This window comes from Cynoglossus semilaevis, chromosome 15 (assembly GCF_000523025.1).
Source record: "Cynoglossus semilaevis isolate Cse_v1.0 chromosome 15, Cse_v1.0, whole genome shotgun sequence".
In the NCBI taxonomy this organism is placed as follows: Eukaryota; Metazoa; Chordata; class Actinopteri; order Pleuronectiformes; family Cynoglossidae; genus Cynoglossus; species Cynoglossus semilaevis.
The window spans coordinates 10,627,518-10,647,722 of NC_024321.1; the positions used below are offsets into that span (position 1 = coordinate 10,627,518).

Consider the following 20,205-nt stretch of genomic DNA (forward strand, 5'->3'; position numbering starts at 1 on the left):
AACATTGTTCTTTCTAAGTACATTGCTACACAATGTTTAGAACTTGGCTGGTACGTTTCTGAAGAACTAACCAGGGCAACTAACCTTCATCACATAGAGTTATTACGTAGGCTAAATAGAACATGACGGTTCTGATTAAGGTTGCTCAAAAAAACATCATCTATGTATCTGGTTTAGGACCAAGTATTAATGTAGCTTGAGTTTGATATGAAAAATGTCACGATTTTATTGTTTTAAATTTTAATTTAAAGGCTTTATTATTTACATATTCTGTAAATAACAACGCCCATCTTTAGTCTGCTGTCCACTAGGGGGCTAGCTTTTGAATTCCAAAAGTAGCTGAACATTCTGATCTTTTCTTCTTCAGTTTTCGTAGCTATGAATTGAAAATTTTCTCTCTCTCTTTTTGCGTCTCACGTGAACTCAGTGAACTGTTCTTACCTCTCTTCACTCCCTGCAGCACAAAGTTTGAAAACAAACAACTAAATGGTGACATTGTAACAGACTTTGCAAATTTCATCAGCGAAAAAAAACAGTTGGGGGAATGGGTGGGGGCAGATCAACACTTTCTAACTGCCTCCAAACGCAACATGACGTTCCCTCAGACCTTCACTGACATGCTAAGGTCCACAAATGAGCACATTGATGCTGCATCCTTCAAACATGTGACATAGACCAGACCAATTACGATACCGGGCTGACCCACGCCCCACACATCAGGAGCGACTCCTCCTCTTCTTTCTCCTCCTTTCGCTCCAACCCCTCCTCCCTCTCCTTGGCCTGGAACAGCAGATAAATTGAGGCAGTCGAGTACAACTCGTTCTTCTCGCTGTCTGGGAGGCTGCTGAAGCTTTGTACCGTTGTTTCCTGCCGTTGTTTGATCCAAACTTTCAGGTATCACCTACTATTTTTCTTAAATTCACGTCGATCTTTAACGCTCTGCAACTACTTTTGCAATTATGTTAAAGCTGAAAACGTGTAGAATCGCCTGTGCAGAAACTGCAGAAATACTGCCGGAAGTGCTGTTTTAAACTTAGTGTCTAGAGTCGGACAGCAATGTCAAAGACATTAAAGTTTTTTTTAAAATTATTTTTAATGACCTGTGCTGGTGATGAGAAGTTCCTACGACTGGTGTTGAATTAACTCGTGTGTTGCAGCACAGCTTGTTATTGTGCAGCCAGAAAAGAAAGAGAAAAAAAAACCGTCCTGCAGTTTGAACAAGTTACTGCACGTTGATTAAAGAATATCAAATCCCGTCTGAAGTCTGTGTAGGTTCCGCGACTGAAAGTTTCTGGAAGCATGTTGTTTTTAACCTGCGGTGAACTCTGGACTTTAGTTGCACGTTAGAGGGGCAGAGCTGTCGGTCAAGGCCAAGGTTCAACCAAACCGGGCAAATATTGACTGAGGTGACGCAAGACGAGGATGCGTTTACTCCACTCCTGTGCATTGTTTGCCACAAGGAGAAAAATAAAAAAAAATAAAAATCTTCCTCATACTTTGAACAATTGTTTAATGCAAGGCTTTGTGTTGATCCCTTTGTAACAAAACTTGTTTCTTTCAGAATGACTCATCAGTTCCCATCCCTCTCTCCGGAGCAGAAGAAGGAGCTCTCTGACATTGCTCAGAAGATTGTAGCTCCAGGAAAGGGAATCCTGGCTGCAGATGAATCAACAGGTGAGACTTAAGATCATGTTTAGGTAACACCCCCTCACCGTCAGACATAATGACACTACTGTGTGCTTGATAATAACTTCCTTGTCATGTCTGTCAAGGAACCATGGGGAAACGTCTCCAGAAAATCAACGTGGAAAACACGGAGGAAAACCGCCGCTGCTTCCGCGAGCTTCTTTTCTCCACTGACCCCTCTATCTCTAACTGCATCGGAGGAGTTATTCTGTTCCACGAGACGCTCTACCAGAAATCTGACAGTGGCAAGCTCTTCCCCCAAGTCATCAAGGACAAGGGCATTGTTGTCGGTATTAAGGTGAGAAGGCGACATCGACGGCGACATCTAGTCGAGGCTACGCACAATACAGTCAACTGTGAACGGGGAGGACAAACGCTAACAGTGAAGTTTTTCCTTTCAGGTTGACAAAGGCACGGCTGGTCTGAATGGAACAGATGGAGAGACGACAACACAGGGTAGACTAAACACGTATACATTAACAATCTCTTTATACAGTGTTGGACCACTGCAGGTGCATCGAAGTACTGCTGCATATCATTCATTCAAACTGTAATTTTCCCAGGACTTGATGGTCTGTCAGAGCGATGCGCCCAGTACAAGAAGGACGGCTGTGACTTCGCCAAGTGGAGGTGTGTCCTGAAGATCTCTGACAGCTGCCCGTCAGCTCTTTCCATTGCAGAGAACGCCAACGTCCTCGCCAGATACGCCAGCATCTGCCAACAGGTGTGTGAGTATTTGTTACAGATAAGGGCAGAAAGCAAAAAAAAAAGTTGGTTTTTTTTACAGCTTTAACACAAGACATTTTCCCTCCATCAGAATGGCCTGGTGCCCATCGTGGAGCCAGAGATTCTGCCTGATGGAGACCATGACCTGCAGCGCTGCCAGTATGCCACAGAAAAGGTCAGCTAATTATCCACAGTGATTTTTTTTCCCCCCTCCCTTTGATGATTACAAAACTGAATCCAAACTAAATTGATCTCAATTTTCAGGTTCTGGCTGCTGTGTACAAGGCTCTCTCTGACCATCATGTGTACCTGGAGGGCACTCTGCTGAAGCCCAACATGGTCACCGCTGGACACTCCTGTACCACAAAGTACACCCCTCAACAGGTGGCGATGGCAACAGTCACCGCTCTGCTCCGCACTGTCCCTGCTGCTGTGCCAGGTGAGTTTCAGGCTGTGTGTTCACACTGTTCTGTTTCGTTCCATGCAGCGTGCTACATACCTTTATCCTTTGCAGGCATCTGCTTCTTGTCTGGAGGCCAGAGCGAGGAAGAGGCCTCCCTCAACCTGAACGCCATCAACCAAGTCCCGCTGAAACGCCCCTGGAAACTGAGCTTCTCCTACGGCCGTGCTCTTCAGGCCTCTGCTCTTGCGGCCTGGTTGGGCAAAGCTGAGAACAAGAAAGCCGCACAGGAAGCTTTCTGCAGCAGGGCAAAGGTGAGCCTCATCATCCGTGAATAACTGTGAAGTAATCACACTTATCAAACTGATGTGGACGATCGTGCACGTGGAACTCACGGTCACGCGTTGCACAACTTCACACCAGTCGATCATTGATTTTTTATTTTTATTTTTTTCTCTTTGTAAGCTTATCTGTTGAGTTTTAGACTAATGTGACAACCGTAATGGGGCTGATCATTAACACAGATTTGACTTTGACCTATTGTGTTTTCCCTGCTTTAGACCAACGGCCTTGCTTCCAAAGGAGAATACAAGCCCACAGGCACAGCTGACCAGGCCTCCATGCAGTCTCTGTACACAGCCAGCTATGTCTATTAAATACTGTGAACATTACCCCCTCCACCACTATCACAAAAAAAAAAATGCACAAGGACCAAATGCTTCTCCCAGTATGACCAACAGCAGGGAGACTTTGCTATGTAATAGTGTTTGTCTACGCAGTGAAATGAAATGACTGGAAATAAATTAACTGACCAAAGAATCGTCTGTTGTGTGGAGTCACATACTTCATCACTGGTGTCTGTTCTGTGTGGCGTCTGTCGCTCTGACTCCTTTGAGCGTGATAAATTATCAACCGTGTGGCTTTCCCAGGGCCAAATGATAAACAAAAAACAATACAAATGTGTCTCAAAACATTGATTCTTTATTTAAAAATATATGACTCTGGTCAGAGTCTAAAGGTTTGGGATGCAAATCAAAACTCCCTACACTATATACTTGCATCATTTAGATCTGATGTGTATCACATACACTATATACCATTAAAACAACACAAACTGGAAGATTTAAGTTAAATCTGTGTGTATGCACATACTGTAAATTTGGTCTGGCTTTTAATTTGAAATTAAATCTGTGTATGTCCTCATGAAACTATAGTGGATTTTATTTTGAAATGTTCCCTATGTTGATTTTAACCCTGTTTACACATTAGTGCATGGGGGACCAGATTTGTTTTTGGAGGGTTGTTGGTTTAATGCCCATGACGAGCAGGACCATGTTGTAGATTAAAGCATGGGAAATCTTGCTCTATGTCAGTACTTCTCAAATAGTGGGGCGGGCCCCCTGGGAGGGTGCAGTAAGGTGCCGGTAGGGGGGTCAGGCTGGACATAAGTGTACCACTGCTGTAATGCTTGAATGATACGCCTTCAGTCACTAGGTGGCAGCAACTCATACAGTGGTTTGTACAGATAAAAGTACACATGTCATATCTTCTACTAAATCAATTTAGTGAAACAGTGAAAGATAATGTTGAGCTCATTAGATTCTGAAAAGTTTCATCGTTAATGACGGATGCATTTTGATTTGATTTCTTTTGATTAATAGGTAATCATTTGTTAAGTCTGCTAGAAACACTGTTGTTATCGCAATTGCTGCAATAAAAAAATATATTATGAACATGTTACGTTTTAGTTTTATAATGTGCTAATTTGAAGGTGTATCTGTCTGTCCTTGGGCTGGATTCCACTGGACAACAACCTATTAAAAAAAGGGTTGGGGGCAGGAGGGGACAAAGATGGTATTTATTTAACATTTATATTTTATAATTGTCAGACTAGTTCATTTTCTAAGGATCTTAATTGGAAAAAAAAACATTACCTGAGAGGTGTTGGATTTCAGAGCTAAACGAGCGATTGTGCTCAAAAAGATTAGAATCACGGCAACACAGAGAGAGAATACGAGCAGTACAATTTCCAGCCACAGGAGCTGCCACTGAAGTGAGACAAAAAAACTGTATTCAGTAAACATAAATTAGTTGTTATTTAAATAGAGTTAATACATTTAAATAATAGGTTTGGAGATCTCTGCTATCACTCACTGCTCTCGTGTAGGCCCATTCATGTTCCATGTTTCTGTATAAAAGGTAGGAAAAGAAGGCAAAAAGCGACACCCTCTGAGCAGCAGAAATAATGGTTCCTATGATGGATATCACATACATGGAAAAACACACCGTCACCTGTGAAAAAAAAAATGTAGCAAACTTTTGTATTTTGATATATTTAAAACATTTAACACCAATATAAGAGCCAAATAATCCTACCATCTTTTTGGAGGGCTGTATTTCAGTGTAGATAGAGAGGCCTCCACACAGGACATACTAATGGAACAATTAAAAAAACTTTCAGTTAAGTGTAAACACATGCAATACATTTTAACACATACTTACTATCTCTATTTGTTGTAATTCACTAAACAGCTGTAGTTTAGAAAAGCGTCTAAAAATCTCCTTTGAAATATATTTCGGGCTAATTTATTTTAACTAGCACGGCTAGTTTTTTGCCACCTTTTTCAAAAAATGGTGATAACTTCTCTAAAGTTTTTCACCACATTTATTTTCAAATTTTATTGATAATTTCTTTTAAAATGATTGAAGCTAACTTCTTAGCTAACTTCTAGCATGGGCATTTTTTTCAAACTGTCATGATAATTTCTCTAAAGTCATGGCAACATTTTTGAGCTAGATATGGACATACATTGAATAATTATTTTAAACTATTATTTTCGGCATTTCACTTGTAAATAAAAAGAGAACACAGTTGCCTTGATATGACCAGAAAAATGTGACCTATCATCTTAAAGGGCAAAAATGAACTTCAATCACTCATATGTTATACCAGAGCTCCCTGCCAGAGAGGGACGTAGGTTGCAGCAGAGTTCATCACATGCTCATTGAGCAGCTGGATTCCCATCAGGAGCTCTGCGCAGCCAAAGATCGTAATGACAATCTATGAAAAAGCAGAAGAAGGTCACATGGCACGACGGAGTCCAGCTTGAAATTAATATTTCATTTCACCACTCAAAACCACGCACCTTCGAAGCACAAGTCACTATGAGAGTCAAACATCTTATTTCTCTGTTCTCTATTTATCTGTTTAAACATCTCACCCCCAAACTTTTGGGCTCCTTGGACACAAAGCGATGCAAAGGTTTGGTGGTCTTCAGCACCAAGTTGTCAGCCTTCTCATTCACATCTTGTCCTGTTGTCCTCTCTCCAGCGCTTGCTTCGGTGGTGTCCATTTCCGTAAACTAGTATCTAAATCTGGAGAGAACGAGAACCAGATGAGTTTCCCCTCTCCCCTTTGGTGGGAGATAAAAGCTGTTATGAATGAAGAATAACTGCAAACAGTGTTAACTGCTGTATGAGAAGAAAAAATGCTGAAGAAGAATGCAACTGGAAACATGGGGTGACCCACCTTGTTTTAGTTCTACATGCAGAGGAGTGTGAAAAAAGATAACGGGAAGAGAATGTCGAGGGCGGACAGAGGAAGTGAAGAAATCTGAAACTTTCTCCTCATTTTTTCAGCATGGGGAGGAGCTGCTGAACTTTTGGGAAGTTGCAGACTAAAAACAATGTTTCATCAGTCCATGCATCACAATAGGAATCCACAGAAACATATCAGAAAATCCAGACCTTTTTATGTTTCATGGAAGCATCAACGTGATCATGTGACCATAACATCCCACTCTAAAGATACTTGCCTTATAATGTATTACATAACAGACCATACTAGTGGCTCTTTCCTTTAATATTTCTATGGACATCAGTGTGAAGATGCAGCAGTGATAACTGATAAATATGATCTCTTATTATATTAAGATAATACCTAAGATGGCAACACATATACAAAAGGTTGCTCATGGTTATATCACTGCTTCTGCTGCCGTTTCAGGTTGTTTTGCTTTGTCTTTGAGTATGTCAAAGGTCAGATACCACTCCCCTGAGAGCCACGTTAGCTCCTTTGTTGGGAGTGACCTGGATCCACCAAGAATAAAAAGTGGATTTGAGGGACTAAAGATGTTGGATATCCAGCTGCCAAGAGAAATGTAAAAAAAAAAACCCACTGCAGACATTAAAGGACTCAAAGTCAGAAGTGAAAACATGTCTGTAGACAGAGAGTGTTTTTTTTTAAAAAAAAGTATTTATTTGGGAAACGTCTGTGCAGGAACACAGTTGCATTGTGGGCTAAAAGCACAAGGTAAATTCATGATCAATATCGCCCTGTTTGTTAGCTATGGTCGATTTTCCTCTACCATCGCAAGTAAAGTCGTTGTTTCCAGTATTCCTGTATAAAGTATTCCATCCTTTACATCATTAAATATAATCATATATGAATAATAAAACATGACCTCATGTTCATGTGCTGCAAAGGTACATGTGATATTTTGCAATTGCTCATACAAAAACACCATACATAAGCGATAGCTTGTACAACCTGACCTCGTGGAAAATCGTTTTAACATACAGTATTACTCAGCCCCTGCAGGCAAGGACAGAGAAGTACATCCTCGTTCTTTAAAACTGTTCTTACCTCAAAATCTCAGCTTTATTTATATTTATTATGTCTTTGTTGTGCATGAGGATGAGGTAAACACTAGGTGGTGCTCCAGCAGATACGCTGCTCTTCGTCTCATCTCTCCTTCACTGTTGTACTGAATGGCTTCCAATAGTGAAACTCCATTTAGCCTCACAAACTCCTCCGTCACCTGTTAGACAAAAAAAACCCTCTCAGAGTCTGCTCAACCACAAAAACAGAACAGAAATAGTTTTCTGTTAATGACTCCAAGGGTTCCTACCTGTGGACTACTTGAAACCAACATAAAAAGAACCTCCAGACTCAGTGTCACCATTTCAGCATCAGCCATTTTGAGTGTGGCACAGAGAGAAGACAGCAGACCCTGCTGGACAAGTTCTACACAGAACTCTTTTTTCTTGTTTGCAATATTTGCCAGAACTCTGAGGATCTAAAGACAAATGGTCAGTGTTGGCTTAACACTATGAGTTTAAGCATTAAATTTATGAGATTAATTAAAAGAAAAGACACAAATAAAATATGATTTTCAAATTTAATATAACAGATTACATGGAAATTAAAAATAATATTTGAGGTATTACCAAAAAAGAGCATTTACATGTAAATGAGACACATTTTTCTTAAAATCATACAAAACAAATATAAAATATTAACTGACCATTGTATTGATGCCTTCAGAGAATGCAAGGGACTGGATCAGTGCAGGGACCAAATTATGAGTGAGGAGAGCCGAGCAGAAATCAGTTGAGTGAGCTGGAAAATGAATTAAAAAAAAAAGACCTTGAAACATTTTGTATAATAAGCAAAGAAAAAAAAACAACAATACTGAATTGTCTTACCAAAAAAATGTTATGTCATGAGTCTGACCTGTGAGGTTGTTGAGGACCCAGGCGCTCTCCCTGGCCAGCGCTGGTCTGCTGTGTATGTAGGCCTGAACGAAGGCAGACAGAGCAACCACGAGTTTGACATCACCAACTTGATCAGTGAGGCTGTTGGCAGGACAGAAGGACAGGAGGTTCCCGACGCAGCGAAGAAGAGGACAGACCAGCTGAGGAGGAGCAACACAACAGCTGATTCCTAAAAGTTCCTACATTTATGTGCAAAAGTCATACAAATAGCTACAAAAAACATTTTTGTTCATGGGATGGCTCAACATAACACTAATATGATGATATAAATGTATTTAAAACACTATAAAATGATACTATATGTGGTCTTTATATATTTATAATATATTTATCACTCTTAGCAACTCAGTTATAAATCAGTTATAAATTCACATCTTATGATTTTTTTAAAATTTTTTTATCCTTAATTAGGAATAAAAGCTGGAAGATAAACGAATTATTGAGGTTACCAACTCCAGGCCTTCGTCCTGGTTTCCTTCCCGGACAGCACACCCTAGCGACCATAACAGAGAACTGCACTTCGAAAGGGCCCCACAAGCCAACAGTTCTTTGCCGTTTTGACTGTCTCCAGCAAGTGAAGAAAAACACAGACATAATTTTTAGTCAGAGGGGTGATGGAAACAAAACTCATAAACATAACATTAACATAAACACCTGTTAAGGGTACGGCTCTCACCTGCACGCCATGTAATGCAGACACCACGCACACTCAATGGCAGGGGCCAGGCCAAATTGTGGATCTGGAGTCAGAACTGATAACAGCTGTGAAGGTAAAGTGGAGACCAGGACCTTCCTTTAGACAGAGAGAAGGACAGAGTCAACCATGAGAACAGTATGACAGTAAAAATAAGTATAACCATTTTCTTAGTGTTATTTATTTTAAAAAAAAGTTGTTATAAGAAACTGAAAACATATAGCAAAACTGAAATAGGATTATAAATTATATTATATTATATTGATGGGAGTTAACCACTGTATTTAACCCATTTAGTAAACAAATGTAGACTATCAACTACAGACATATATTACTAACAAAGCATTGTATAAAGGGTCAAAAGAACATGTCAACAGTGCCTGTGCCTGGTACAGTTTGGGTGCCCAGAATGTGTTTAGCAAAATACCATGCACCAAGAGCAGAAAAACTTGTTCACTCACGACATTATTGTCTCTGCAGCATCTTTGGCCTGAAGAAGCTGAGAAAGGGTAAAACTGGCTGCTTCCACCACTGCCAGGTGATGTCTTTGGTTCTGGACATTAAAAACATCACCTGATTAGGGTCATGTTTGTCAATTTAACAAACAATATTAGGGTTTTTTTCAGCAATCACATACTGTATAAAAGATACAGTGTTATATTTAACACACTAACGTTGCTGTTTCTATGGATCAAGACATTTGGTCAGGTTACCTCTATACAACTTGCCAAAGCCGGTATGATTCCCTGAGCCAACAGTTTCTCTTTGACAACATCACTGTCTGGGATTAAATTACCAAGTGTGTAGAGACACAGCTCCTGGTAACACACAACAATATGAAACACACAGAAATAATAGTCAATAATTCCATGTGTATTAAAAGCGATGACTTGACAAACAGCCACATACTATGTTCATAATGAATGGCATCCACTTACAGTGAACTTGGTGCTCTGGCCAGATAGGTACGTAAGCAGGTAAGAGGTCGCAGGCAGACAGGTTGGGGCCACACTAGGGTGAGGAGAGTGAGACAGTTCATGAAGGCAGCGAATAGCATGGAGACGGCACTGAGTGTTAGAGCCAGTGAGGAAACTGACCAGCAGGTGCATGCTGTTCTCCTGACTAAAGAAGGGGAGATAAAAAAAAACATATATATCACAAACTGTAAAGTTTTATCACTAAAACTTATGTGATGCTGCAACACTAGCATACTTCACAAATGTGAGCTGTGCTGAAGAATCACGGAGAGCTTTACTCAAAGCCTTCAGATGGGTTTCCCTCTCAGGTCCACTGTGTTGGAGTTTATGTAACAAGCTGACCACATCCTGGGAAAAAGAAGTAACCGTTAGTTCAGTTTAAATGGAATATTATTCATTTGTGTAGCTTTCCAGTTATTTTTTCAACAGCATATCTTTTGTTTTACCCTAACCTGATCAGCTGGGATGGTTTCCATTGAAATGTCCTCATCTTCATTCAGCAGCAGTCTCTTACTCACCAGTTGTCTGTCTCTACGGGCCTGTCTTAGTGCTATGGCCACAAACAGGGACACACTTTGCATGACTGTTTATTTCAGTAGCATCAAAATTAGTTTACTTTTTTAATTTTCTTATAAAGTATTAACCATTATACTCAAAATCATGACACTTGTGTATTTCTTTAAAATTATAGATCACATGAATTTATTATTTTATTTTATTTTTACAAAAGTGAACTGAGGTTTCAGTTTATAACCAAGGTAAATATTGATGATGTCACTTTTATAAAGTACAAGTACATTTGGGAAGTACACGCAATTGACAGACAAGCTAGATAAAACCAAACAGTTGTTTAGCTGTCAAATATATGCCGACGTTTAAAAGGCAAGAAAAAAAGCATGATAAACGAACAATGATACTTCAGAACAAAACAAAAAAAGATCTGTTTTCTTTGTCTCTCCTTGGTTTGCTGTAAACCAATTCGTAGAATATTGGACTTCCTTTTTACTTCCGGGGCATAACTTCACAACAACACAGCTTCGACTATTACTTATTTTATGGCAAAAATACTTTAGAGAAACACGAACATGCCAACTTTTGAACATTACTGTTCACCAAGGAAAACACAAATTGATAAACAACAACCTCGGAATAATGTGTGTAAAATAAACAAACCTTTTTCATTCTCCCGCCTCTTCACACGCATCTCCTCTGAGCAACTGGCAATTTGTTTGCCATTTTTGTGACGGAGTCTTGTCAACCTCCACATCTGACTCCTGTCACTGTTCTCCATTTCAGCTACGACTCTCCCCAAAACCTCATTGTGCTTCAAATGTGGTCACTCATGTTCTAGTCGTTTACAAACTACTATGGAGGACGTTGAGAGCGGTTTCAATCTTCTTCTGAACCTCTTTTGTCAGTCCTGTTCGCGCTGCTGTGGCGCCCTCGACTGGACGCTTAATGTGTAAGCAACACGGGTTTTTCAAAGCTCTACGGCGCTTACGTTTGGTTTATATCGTTGGAAATGTAATATAAAAATATGATTAAAAAAAAAAAACTATACAATGTCTTTAAACCCAAGACTTATTACCCATATTGCTTTCGGTTGACGTAGGGGAAAAATAGCCATTTTCTAGACTTCAAGAAGGCTTCCTTGCAACACACAAAGGGTAAAAAAAATGTTTTCTGTACAATAAATAAGACTGTGGAGAAAATCTTACAAAACCATGGTGTTTAATTTGTAGAAAAGCACAATGTTCACCTTGATTAGCATAACCAAATGTTTTTTTCTGATAAAAAATACATTTACAATACATAACCTGTTCACCTGATATATTAAAAAAGAAAAATAATGGATGTTTTATCAAAAACCAGAAAAGAGTTAACACTGACAACAGAATCCTCTCAGTCCATTTTTGTGAAGGATGTAGAGAAGAGACACAGGGACAGGACTTCTCAGATGAAAACAAGCATGAGCTACAGTTTTGTTTGATTGATTGCTGATTTAAAAAAGCTAAAACTTACTCTGACGTCTAATGTAAATATATCAGAATCCAAACGGATTCTGACATTGATTTTTATCAAATTGATATCACCCTCCATATACTCCTACCTAAAACAAATTAAATTACCACAAAATCACAATAAAAAGACAGAATTTGTACAGTCACACAGTAAAGGAATTCATCTTTACGTTTTCAGGAGTTCAATAATTAATCAATGATGTGTCAGACGTCTTTGTGACTTTTGGATTTCTTTTTCTGGATAAAAGAAAAAGGGAAAGAAACAGAAAAACAGCAAATAAATGAATCAGAATTTATATTTTTAATATGCGTACATGGGTGTATGTATAATGCATGGGTGTGTATGGGTATATATATAGAAAAATATATATATGTAATATATATGTATATGTGAATGTATATATATAAAACCAAAGTTTGCAAATTATATAATAATCAAATGTGTAAAAATCAGTTAGAAATCTGTTATAATCAGTTCTAAAAGGACCATAAGTTCTTCAAACCCTCAGCATTGTCTACCTTTTTGTGGGAACCAATTAAGGGAGTTGAGAGACTTTCTGCTGCTTCGCTGACCTGGACACAAACCTCCGGAGTCTCTGGAACCTCTGATGAGTTCAACTTGTTCTTCTCTAAAAAAGAAAAACAAGGAATGAAAGTGAAGAGAAATGTTCACATGTGGAATAAGATTCAGTCAGGATCAAAGTGATTGGTCAACTTACTTTTCTTCTTCTCTGTTGGAGGACATGGCGTCTCATGTATGTGAGGAAGAAGTACATCTGTGTCGACAAACGTACTGTTCAATGACAGGAGTCTTTTCTTTTTCTTGACTTTAGGCGTCTGCTCTGTCTGTTCCTCCGTTGTGTCTTCTACAACAGTTTGTTCTGACGTCTTTCCCTCTTCTTCAACGGCCATTTTCTCAGCTTTGTCTTTTTTTTCCTTCTTCTTTTTCTTTTCTTTGACAACGTGCTCTGAGCTCTCCTCACCCTCTGTCTCCCCTCTCTTCTCCCTTTCCCCCATTTCTCCCTCTACCATCTGCTCTGATGTTTCTGTCTCCTTGTCACCTTTCTTCTTTGACTTCTTCTTTTTCACTTTCTTTTCTTCACATCCCTGCTCTGTGTCGTCTACAGCCACTAGCTCAGCTGTCTGCTCTGATTTTTTCTCACCTTTCTCTTTTTTCTTCTTCTTGTGTTTCTTTAACCGCACCGTTGACTCGGCAGATTCCTCATTATCAAAATCTCTGCTGCCATTTGTTTTCATCACTTCTGCTCTATCTTCAACTGTTCTGCTCCCTCCTTCCATCCCCGTAATGGTATTCCTCCTCTTTTTCTTTTCCACAGATTTACCTTTTCTTTCATTACTTTCATTTTCTTTTTCATCTTCTCCAGGCTCTGCTGCGTTTTTGTCCACCTTGTTTTCCACTGTCTCCTTTCTCTTCTTATTCTTCTTGGACTCAGACACTATCTCATCATTCTTTTCATTACATGGAGTAGAGAGGACCTGTGGTGATGAAGTCAAAGTGAGCATGGCCAGTCTCTGCTCCTTGGTCATCTCCTCCTGACTCAGGGCGGGGTAGGTCGTTACGAGTGTCTTCCTGGGACTATGCTGACTAGTTTTTGTTGGTGTTTCTGCTGCAGCTTTTTCCTCCTTCTCCTCATCTTTTCCGTCTTTCTGGTCACCCTCTTGGACGGGAGGATCAACCTTTGCGGGAGGCTTGGCTCGGGGTGTTCTGACCCTTTGTTTCGGTGGCTGCGGTGCAGAGGAATCCAAGGCGTTGATGACGTCCATCTTGGCGATGTCTGCCTCTGTTGACACAGTAAACACGGTCAACACTTTGTACAAACAGGGCTACACAGCAAGAATGCTTCAAAAGAAAACATCATCGGAAACCATGCGGTGCAGAGTCAACTCATCCTTTTTCCATGACCATGTTGCTAGAGGGTGGCACTAACTGGTCTTTGTCTGACACATCTGCCCCTGTCTTTTACACCACTCACATCATTTACTGGACTTCACAGACTTCTCAACAGGAAGTCTCTTTCCAGGATGAAACACAACAAATCTTGTTCCATATTCTTCACCTGGAGTTTTGAATCACACTACTGAAACTGTGTTAGTCAGGGTGAAGTAGGGGGGCTGTCCTCGTCCACACACAAATAGTTACACATTCTTTTATAATAATGCAGCACAATATGGTTTGTGTATATTTGATTCATGTTCTTGTAACATTGTCTCGTAACTTTCACCTGGTGAAGGTCTCTAACATCAGTAATGTGTTTTTATCTTCTAACTGTAAGTCGTTTCTTGTAATATTTTTGTACTAAATAATTGTGGTAAATATTTTGTGAACTTGTGACTCAGAATGACGTGCACTGTATATCCGACAATTTGAACATCCGTCCAATTATTGCTGCTCTAATACAAAGTCAATACACTAACCGACTTAGCTCCCCTCACCTGTTGCCAACTGAATCACTCTACTGTTTGGTCTCTAACACACGCACACACTCACCTGTCAGCTGCAGTGCCATTTTTCTCCATTTCTCAATGTCCAGGCTGCTGTCAGAGTCTGAATCACTCTCCGTTTGGTTCTTTGATTTCTTTGCATTCGAGACATTTTTGGAAGGTTTTCCTTCACTTTTTCTCCTCTTTGCTGCCACAGGCTACAAAAATTAAATACATGAAATTGTTTGTTTGATTATGCTCAGCATCTTAACAATATGTAACAATGAAAAATAAACCTACTTTATTTTTCTCTGCATCCGTTTGGTTCTCTACTTTAGCCTTTTTCTTTGACGGGTCTGGACACACGTGAAGTAAAATGGGTTAGCACGTAGTCAAATAAACTGCTGTATTTTTGATGCTAAGAGCTAATTCCGACATACCCGCTGAAGGAGTTGCTGCTGATGAAGCTGCTGGAGATGTCAGCTCTGAAGTGGAGGTGCTGCCTTTTTTCTTGGGAGTTTTGACCTGAGTAGCACCAGAGTAGCACCAGAAATGTTTTAAATGAAAACAGACTCAGTTGAACCCCTTTATTACAGAGGTCCAGAACTAAACTGTTCGGGAGACAGACCTTGGCTGAGGCCAGGTCTTTTTGCAACTTGGCCTTGTTGTTCTTTGTAGCTTTCTTGGATGAAGACATTTTTGACTTCCCATTGTGATTGGAGAGATCTAAAACATTTTATATATATATATAAATAAACAGAATTTAAAAATTGAAGTGGAAAAAAAACATCAGTTGTGGAGGGACTGATCTGTTGTCTAAAAAAAAAGTTGTGGAAAAGAGGTAACAGTACCTTTTGATTGAGTTTTTTTCGACTTGGAGTTCGAAGGCGTTGAAGGGGCTTGCGTCTTTGTTGAGTTCCTGAAACAAAGACACAAACTTTGAAAACTCTTATCACTGATACTGCTGGCTGTGAACAGATTCGTTCTGATTACAACGGAGGAGTCGTACTCACTCAAACCATGAACTGTAGATATCCAGTAATGACACGTTACTGTTTGCGTCCAACTGTTAAAATGAATAAAAATGAATTACACTATAAACAATACAAAACAGGCTGTTAATAATAATAACGCAAGAGAATGCGACATGTAAAATAAACGGATTTGTTTTGGATCAAATACAGAGTACAGAATGGTAATTAATACTGGAAACTGCGCAAGCATCCCAATGAGATTATGGTCAATTTAATCTCGTGCAACTACAAATAAATGCTACAATTGATGCAACAGTGGTATGTAAACTTCTTAAATCCGTGTGTGTGTTTTGACCTGTGTGCTGTGCTTCCCTAGCTCATCTGCAGCCGAAGTAAAACCATGCGACTTCAGGTGTCGGTAGATCATCGGGATCAAATCGTGCTGTGGTGTGTTCACGGACATGTCTGTCACTTGACGAATTGATTACTAAACAAAAAACAAACAAACAAACAAAAAGGCAGCACAACTGCGCTCACATTAAGAGTACACACATACTTTCAATAGTGAGTTAGCCGTGCCCAACTTGAACACGCATGTTGCTATACATTCTGAACAGGGAAGTGCTTCCGGTTGTCGAAAAGCATAGCGGGAACTGTAGTTTTCCAGTGTATCACCGCCATGCGCGATTTTCACAGTGTTTTAAGGCGTTAGTGAGGGCATTTTATTATTATTATTTTTTATTTCTCATTGGATTTGTAGTTATTTTGAACAGAAAGTCTCAATAATAATAATTTAACTTAAGTTGTTTTTAAAGTGGCTTGTTGTGTTATATGTTTTTACCATAGATCTTTGCTTAAAATGTTGCAAAACCCCTCTGTCACTCTCCTTGTTTGCAATAGTTAGTAACAAAATTTCAACAAAAATATAGGTTGGTAAAAAATGTCCCGATGCACACAAATAATGGGAAATAGTTTTCATGTGTAAACTTGGCACTTCTAGCAAGCCAGATGGGGAGCTGCAGACCCAGTGTTCACAAACACAGAATACCAAAACACGTAATAGAAAGTGGCATACTGCATCTTTTAGTTCCATAAAAGGTGGTTTCTCCAACCTCGTGACTGCAAGTTCAACATTTTCTGTTGAGGCTTTAGATTTTGAGCTTTCAACAGTTTCACAAATCATTTTGTAACAATAACATTTTCTAACCCCTGTCAGATTCAGCAAATCAATCACTTAAAAAAACAGAAGTATAAATGTGTTTGGACTGATACAATAAGGGCTGCCAGGGAGTAGTTCCCAAGTAGAAGGATCGGGTGTGGTTGGTGAAACCTGGGGTTGAACTACAGCAGAGTACGTGGTGAGCAGATGCTCAAAATTGCTGAAAGGGCCTCATTCATGCTGTGAAAGCAGGAAAGCAGTGTCTCCTTCAAAATCAACGTCGGTGCTTAGCTTAGTCCCGTTGGACTAACGTTGAATTCACCGTCTTGCAAAACAGATTTCCGCTGAAAACACACACGAAAGCAACTTTGATTTGGCTTAAGGATCTGGTTCTGAGCTTGCTTGTCAGTTTGATGATGGGACCACCAAGTCTCCATGAGAGAAAAAAAAAATTATGAAAAAGGAAATGCTTCGTTTCCTCTGAAAATCACAATACACTAGATTGAATTTGACATATGTTAAGTACTATATTACAGTAAAGCTACTCGCAAGAGAGAAAACGGTATACCCTTCAGGAAAAAGAGTATTTCCCTTGGCTTTGATGACATGTTGTAGTAACACTGACTACAGGATATTTGTACAGGTAAGTCTGGTAAAAGAAAGTCTGTTTCACAGGAAATAAATCTACTCTACATTCCGCACATCTGCGCTCACTCTGCAGGTAATTATCTACAGCTAAAGCCGGGGCGGTTTGTTATTGCTATAAATCTTTAAATGTATCAAGGCCTGAGAGTGGCCACATTTTTGCAAATGGTTAAGTTGAAACACTTTATTAATATGTCATTAAAAAAATAGGGAGAAGGAAAAAAATATCAGTCAAATACACTGACACACTGTGTCCAACACGCTCAGATGTCCATCCAGGGGCTTTGCTGGAGAGCTGTAATGAAGTCTTGTGCCTGTCTTTCCTGCCCAGGTGCTGCTGCTGCTGCTCCACTGAGCCAAATTAAACACAGCTACAGACTGGAGCTGAAGCCAGCACTGGACGTCTTCAAATGTCACCTCACCTGTGAGGTCTCAGCTGATAAGAATCACAGTGCAAAGAGTGGACTGATGCATTAACTGAAACATGTTCAACAGATGTTCTGTTTAACCCCCCCCCCAAAAAAACATTCTATTTTAATGTGACTCGTTTGTGATTCATGTGCCGACGTTTGAATACAGTTATACAGTGATGTGTTTACAACATTTTGTTACTTGTATGCGTACAGATGTGTTTACATTTAACAAAAAAGTGTTTAATTTGTGAAGGTTTACATGTAATTGCTGAGAGTTTCTAAAACAAAAGAGAAAAATGAAATGGAAGTTGTAAATGAAATGAAATTTAAAGTTTAAGGAAAATCTTTAAATTTTTACTGAACTACAGAGACATCTCTTTAAAGACCAATACATGTAAGTGGACAGACATGGAAATAAATATGGAGTATACTGGTTGATGTACAGTGTGACTGTGACCTTATCTTTGATTTTAAATAGTCATATATGTAGAATACATCTTATTCAAATGACTGAAAACAGTAAATACAGCCTTAGACCCTGGATTTGATGGATTGGTGTTGGACAGAAGTTACCATATAACATATATACCTCTGAACAAAGGTAGCTTTGTGCAAAGAGGGGCAACCGTCTTGGCTAAGGACTTTGGCTCAGGATCGAAACACGGGAAAAAAAGGAACCCTCCATCCAGTCTTTCTCAGATTAGAAAATTGAGGTAAGGAGGGACAGAGGTACAACTTTACTGGCAGGGCTGCCCTGATTAGAATGTGGGTAGTGTTTGCGGTGGAGGGGAGCAGCCCCTCTCCTGTAACAGCACCTCCTTTTTAGGCCAAATCCAACATGTGGTGCCAACAGACACAGAACAGTGGCATTGGCCCTGCCCGGTCTCTGATCTCTGCGCAAATCATTATTACATTTTATGGTTTCTGAGAAGGTGAAGACAAATCTAGGAGATTAGTGTGAGTATACGTGCGTAAACAAATGGTTCTAATGCCGAATACTGACTTGAATTGTCCCCCATGAAGGCGTTGCTTAAAGTAATGACCTCCTTAATATAACCACACGTTAATGTGTTTTTACATCGGTGCTCTGAGGCAAACAGCTGAAAAATGACTTGAGGTTGAATAAACAATGTTCTGTCAGACTGTAAATAAGGAACCTAAAAAACAACTCACCTGTAAAGAGTGTTCACACAATATACTTTTGATACCAAGGTAATATTTAATTTTGGAGGATAAATTGTCCTCCTTTGACCTTAGATTGCCTGATGATACCACAGTAGGGAGTTAACGTCAATAAAGTCGCTGCAAAAACACCATTTTAACCCTAAGGAGAAGGAGGAGAAAATAAGTTACAGTTGAGTAAAAAAGAAATCCTTAATACAAATAATAAATAAATAAAATAAATGAGTCTTATAGAATTTATGCTCTGAACAATTGTAGTGCTAACCCAGTAGCAGTATGAGCAAAAAAGAAAAATGTAGTCATTATTAAGTTCTGTGATATTCCTGTGACAAATCTGGTCCTGTTTTTTAATTGTGACCCACATATTGAGAAATACTGCTCTAAAAATACACCAGTTTGACAGTTGTGTTTTACACAAATATTAATATACAAACATAGCTCTGTGTTTACAACTTCATTTGACATTTTGCTGAAAACCCACTATGAGAAATGATTTTAAAATAATCTCCACAAAGTAAATAGTGTTTCTTCAGTGTTTGTTTTCCATAAATACTACCATTAAACCATTTCTTGGTAACACGTCGAATATCTTTATTTTGGCAAAATGACAGTTCAAAAGGGGGCTGGCCAGTGTGTGATGTGTTCTGTGGTTTGTACCTTTCAACATCTTATGCCAATACCTGTGAATCATGGGAGTGGGAGTGTGTATTACCTCTCATGAAACCCATACTTAGCACACAACTATACATATCTGACTAAAAAGCCATTGCGAATGGTTGCACAACTGTCCTGTGGATTTTAGTGGTGTTTGTATTAACACTTCAGCTGTCCCTGCTGCTGCATGTAGAAGCACAACATTTTTTTGCCTTTTTTTCTTGGCTTGACCTTCCCTAAACTTCGCTCCACAAAACATCTACTGCTGTTACTGACGCTGCTGCTTGGCAAACAACACGGCCACAGCCTTACCCTCTTCACCGGAGGCTCAAACTTCCTGTGGCTGTACGACGACCTCCCTGCCCGCAAGCACCAATATCAATATTTTCAGGGTGTGATGTTTTACCAATGACGGATCTCATTTTATAAACTGGGCATGTTTTACCTTGATGACCTTCAGCCACTCAGCAGCTCTAGCATTCAGAATAGGCATTTGAAAAATGCTGGAATGAACAAACAGAGAATGAAAACAAAAATCTATCTTTCCATCTACCTACCAACCTACATCCAGAGGAGCTACACAAACAAGAAGAACTCTCACACACCATACTGAAAGACCAGTAGTTATCAGTGTGGATCGAACCGGTGTGGCTAAGGAACTGTGGCTGTTCAGTCC

At 39.5% G+C, this 20,205-nt stretch overlaps 4 protein-coding genes across 4 annotated transcripts; 1 reads left to right on the forward strand and 3 right to left on the reverse strand.

The window, feature by feature from the left end:
• Window positions 1-644: 644 nt before the first annotated feature.
• Window positions 645-3,631, forward strand: aldob (aldolase b, fructose-bisphosphate). The gene is made up of 9 exons (XM_008327082.3): window positions 645-894; window positions 1,562-1,674; window positions 1,773-1,984; window positions 2,088-2,142; window positions 2,250-2,410; window positions 2,504-2,587; window positions 2,677-2,851; window positions 2,927-3,126; window positions 3,373-3,631. Exons 2-9 carry the CDS (start codon window positions 1,563-1,565, stop codon window positions 3,466-3,468), a joined length of 1,095 nt encoding a protein of 364 aa, XP_008325304.1. The 5' UTR covers window positions 645-894; window position 1,562; the 3' UTR covers window positions 3,469-3,631.
• Window positions 3,632-3,774: 143 nt separating this feature from the next.
• Window positions 3,775-6,539, reverse strand: LOC103390982 (uncharacterized). The gene is made up of 7 exons (XM_008327078.3): window positions 6,342-6,539; window positions 6,034-6,187; window positions 5,763-5,873; window positions 5,189-5,245; window positions 4,967-5,104; window positions 4,747-4,860; window positions 3,775-4,626 (listed from the first exon to the last, which is right to left on the reverse strand). The coding sequence occupies exons 2-7, from the start codon at window positions 6,163-6,165 to the stop codon at window positions 4,573-4,575; spliced, it is 606 nt and encodes a 201-aa protein (XP_008325300.1). The 5' UTR covers window positions 6,166-6,187; window positions 6,342-6,539; the 3' UTR covers window positions 3,775-4,572.
• Window positions 6,540-7,074: 535 nt separating this feature from the next.
• Window positions 7,075-11,484, reverse strand: tmco6 (transmembrane and coiled-coil domains 6). Its single transcript, XM_008327077.3, has 12 exons — window positions 11,213-11,484; window positions 10,492-10,589; window positions 10,275-10,387; window positions 10,001-10,184; window positions 9,776-9,880; window positions 9,524-9,615; window positions 9,045-9,161; window positions 8,818-8,929; window positions 8,328-8,508; window positions 8,119-8,213; window positions 7,723-7,890; window positions 7,075-7,632 (listed from the first exon to the last, which is right to left on the reverse strand). The coding sequence occupies exons 1-12, from the start codon at window positions 11,328-11,330 to the stop codon at window positions 7,486-7,488; spliced, it is 1,530 nt and encodes a 509-aa protein (XP_008325299.1). The 5' UTR covers window positions 11,331-11,484; the 3' UTR covers window positions 7,075-7,485.
• A 269-nt stretch (window positions 11,485-11,753) lies between these two features.
• On the reverse strand, window positions 11,754-16,119 carry LOC103390985 (uncharacterized protein DDB_G0286299-like). The gene is made up of 10 exons (XM_025063137.1): window positions 15,832-16,119; window positions 15,516-15,568; window positions 15,354-15,421; window positions 15,131-15,228; window positions 14,943-15,027; window positions 14,803-14,858; window positions 14,570-14,720; window positions 12,780-13,862; window positions 12,580-12,689; window positions 11,754-12,297 (listed from the first exon to the last, which is right to left on the reverse strand). Exons 1-10 carry the CDS (start codon window positions 15,937-15,939, stop codon window positions 12,265-12,267), a joined length of 1,845 nt encoding a protein of 614 aa, XP_024918905.1. The 5' UTR covers window positions 15,940-16,119; the 3' UTR covers window positions 11,754-12,264.
• Between the last annotated feature and the right edge of the window lie 4,086 nt (window positions 16,120-20,205).

Excerpts from the sequence above, each read along its gene's own strand:
- tmco6 (XM_008327077.3), bottom strand. The coding sequence starts at position 11,330 with ATGGAGAACAGTGACAGGAGTCAGATGTGGAGGTTGACAAGACTCCGT. Across the intron at positions 10,590-11,212 it reads GAGGCGGGAGAATGAAAAAG|CACTAAGACAGGCCCGTAGA; the intron begins GTTTGTTTATTT and ends TTGTGGCCATAG. Across the intron at positions 9,616-9,775 it reads CTTTGGCAAGTTGTATAGAG|AACCAAAGACATCACCTGGC; the intron begins GTAACCTGACCA and ends TTTAATGTCCAG.
- LOC103390982 (XM_008327078.3), bottom strand. The coding sequence starts at position 6,165 with ATGGACACCACCGAAGCAAGCGCTGGAGAGAGGACAACAGGACAAGAT. Across the intron at positions 5,874-6,033 it reads AGGAGCCCAAAAGTTTGGGG|ATTGTCATTACGATCTTTGG; the intron begins GTGAGATGTTTA and ends GCTTTTTCATAG. Across the intron at positions 5,246-5,762 it reads CTCTCTGGCAGGGAGCTCTG|TATGTCCTGTGTGGAGGCCT; the intron begins GTATAACATATG and ends TTGTTCCATTAG.
- aldob (XM_008327082.3), top strand. The coding sequence starts at position 1,563 with ATGACTCATCAGTTCCCATCCCTCTCTCCGGAGCAGAAGAAGGAGCTC. Across the intron at positions 1,985-2,087 it reads GCATTGTTGTCGGTATTAAG|GTTGACAAAGGCACGGCTGG; the intron begins GTGAGAAGGCGA and ends TTTTCCTTTCAG. Across the intron at positions 3,127-3,372 it reads CTTTCTGCAGCAGGGCAAAG|ACCAACGGCCTTGCTTCCAA; the intron begins GTGAGCCTCATC and ends TCCCTGCTTTAG.
- LOC103390985 (XM_025063137.1), bottom strand. The coding sequence starts at position 15,939 with ATGTCCGTGAACACACCACAGCACGATTTGATCCCGATGATCTACCGA. Across the intron at positions 15,229-15,353 it reads GAAAAAAACTCAATCAAAAG|ATCTCTCCAATCACAATGGG; the intron begins GTACTGTTACCT and ends AAAATGTTTTAG. Across the intron at positions 14,859-14,942 it reads AGCAGCAACTCCTTCAGCGG|ACCCGTCAAAGAAAAAGGCT; the intron begins GTATGTCGGAAT and ends ACGTGTGTCCAG.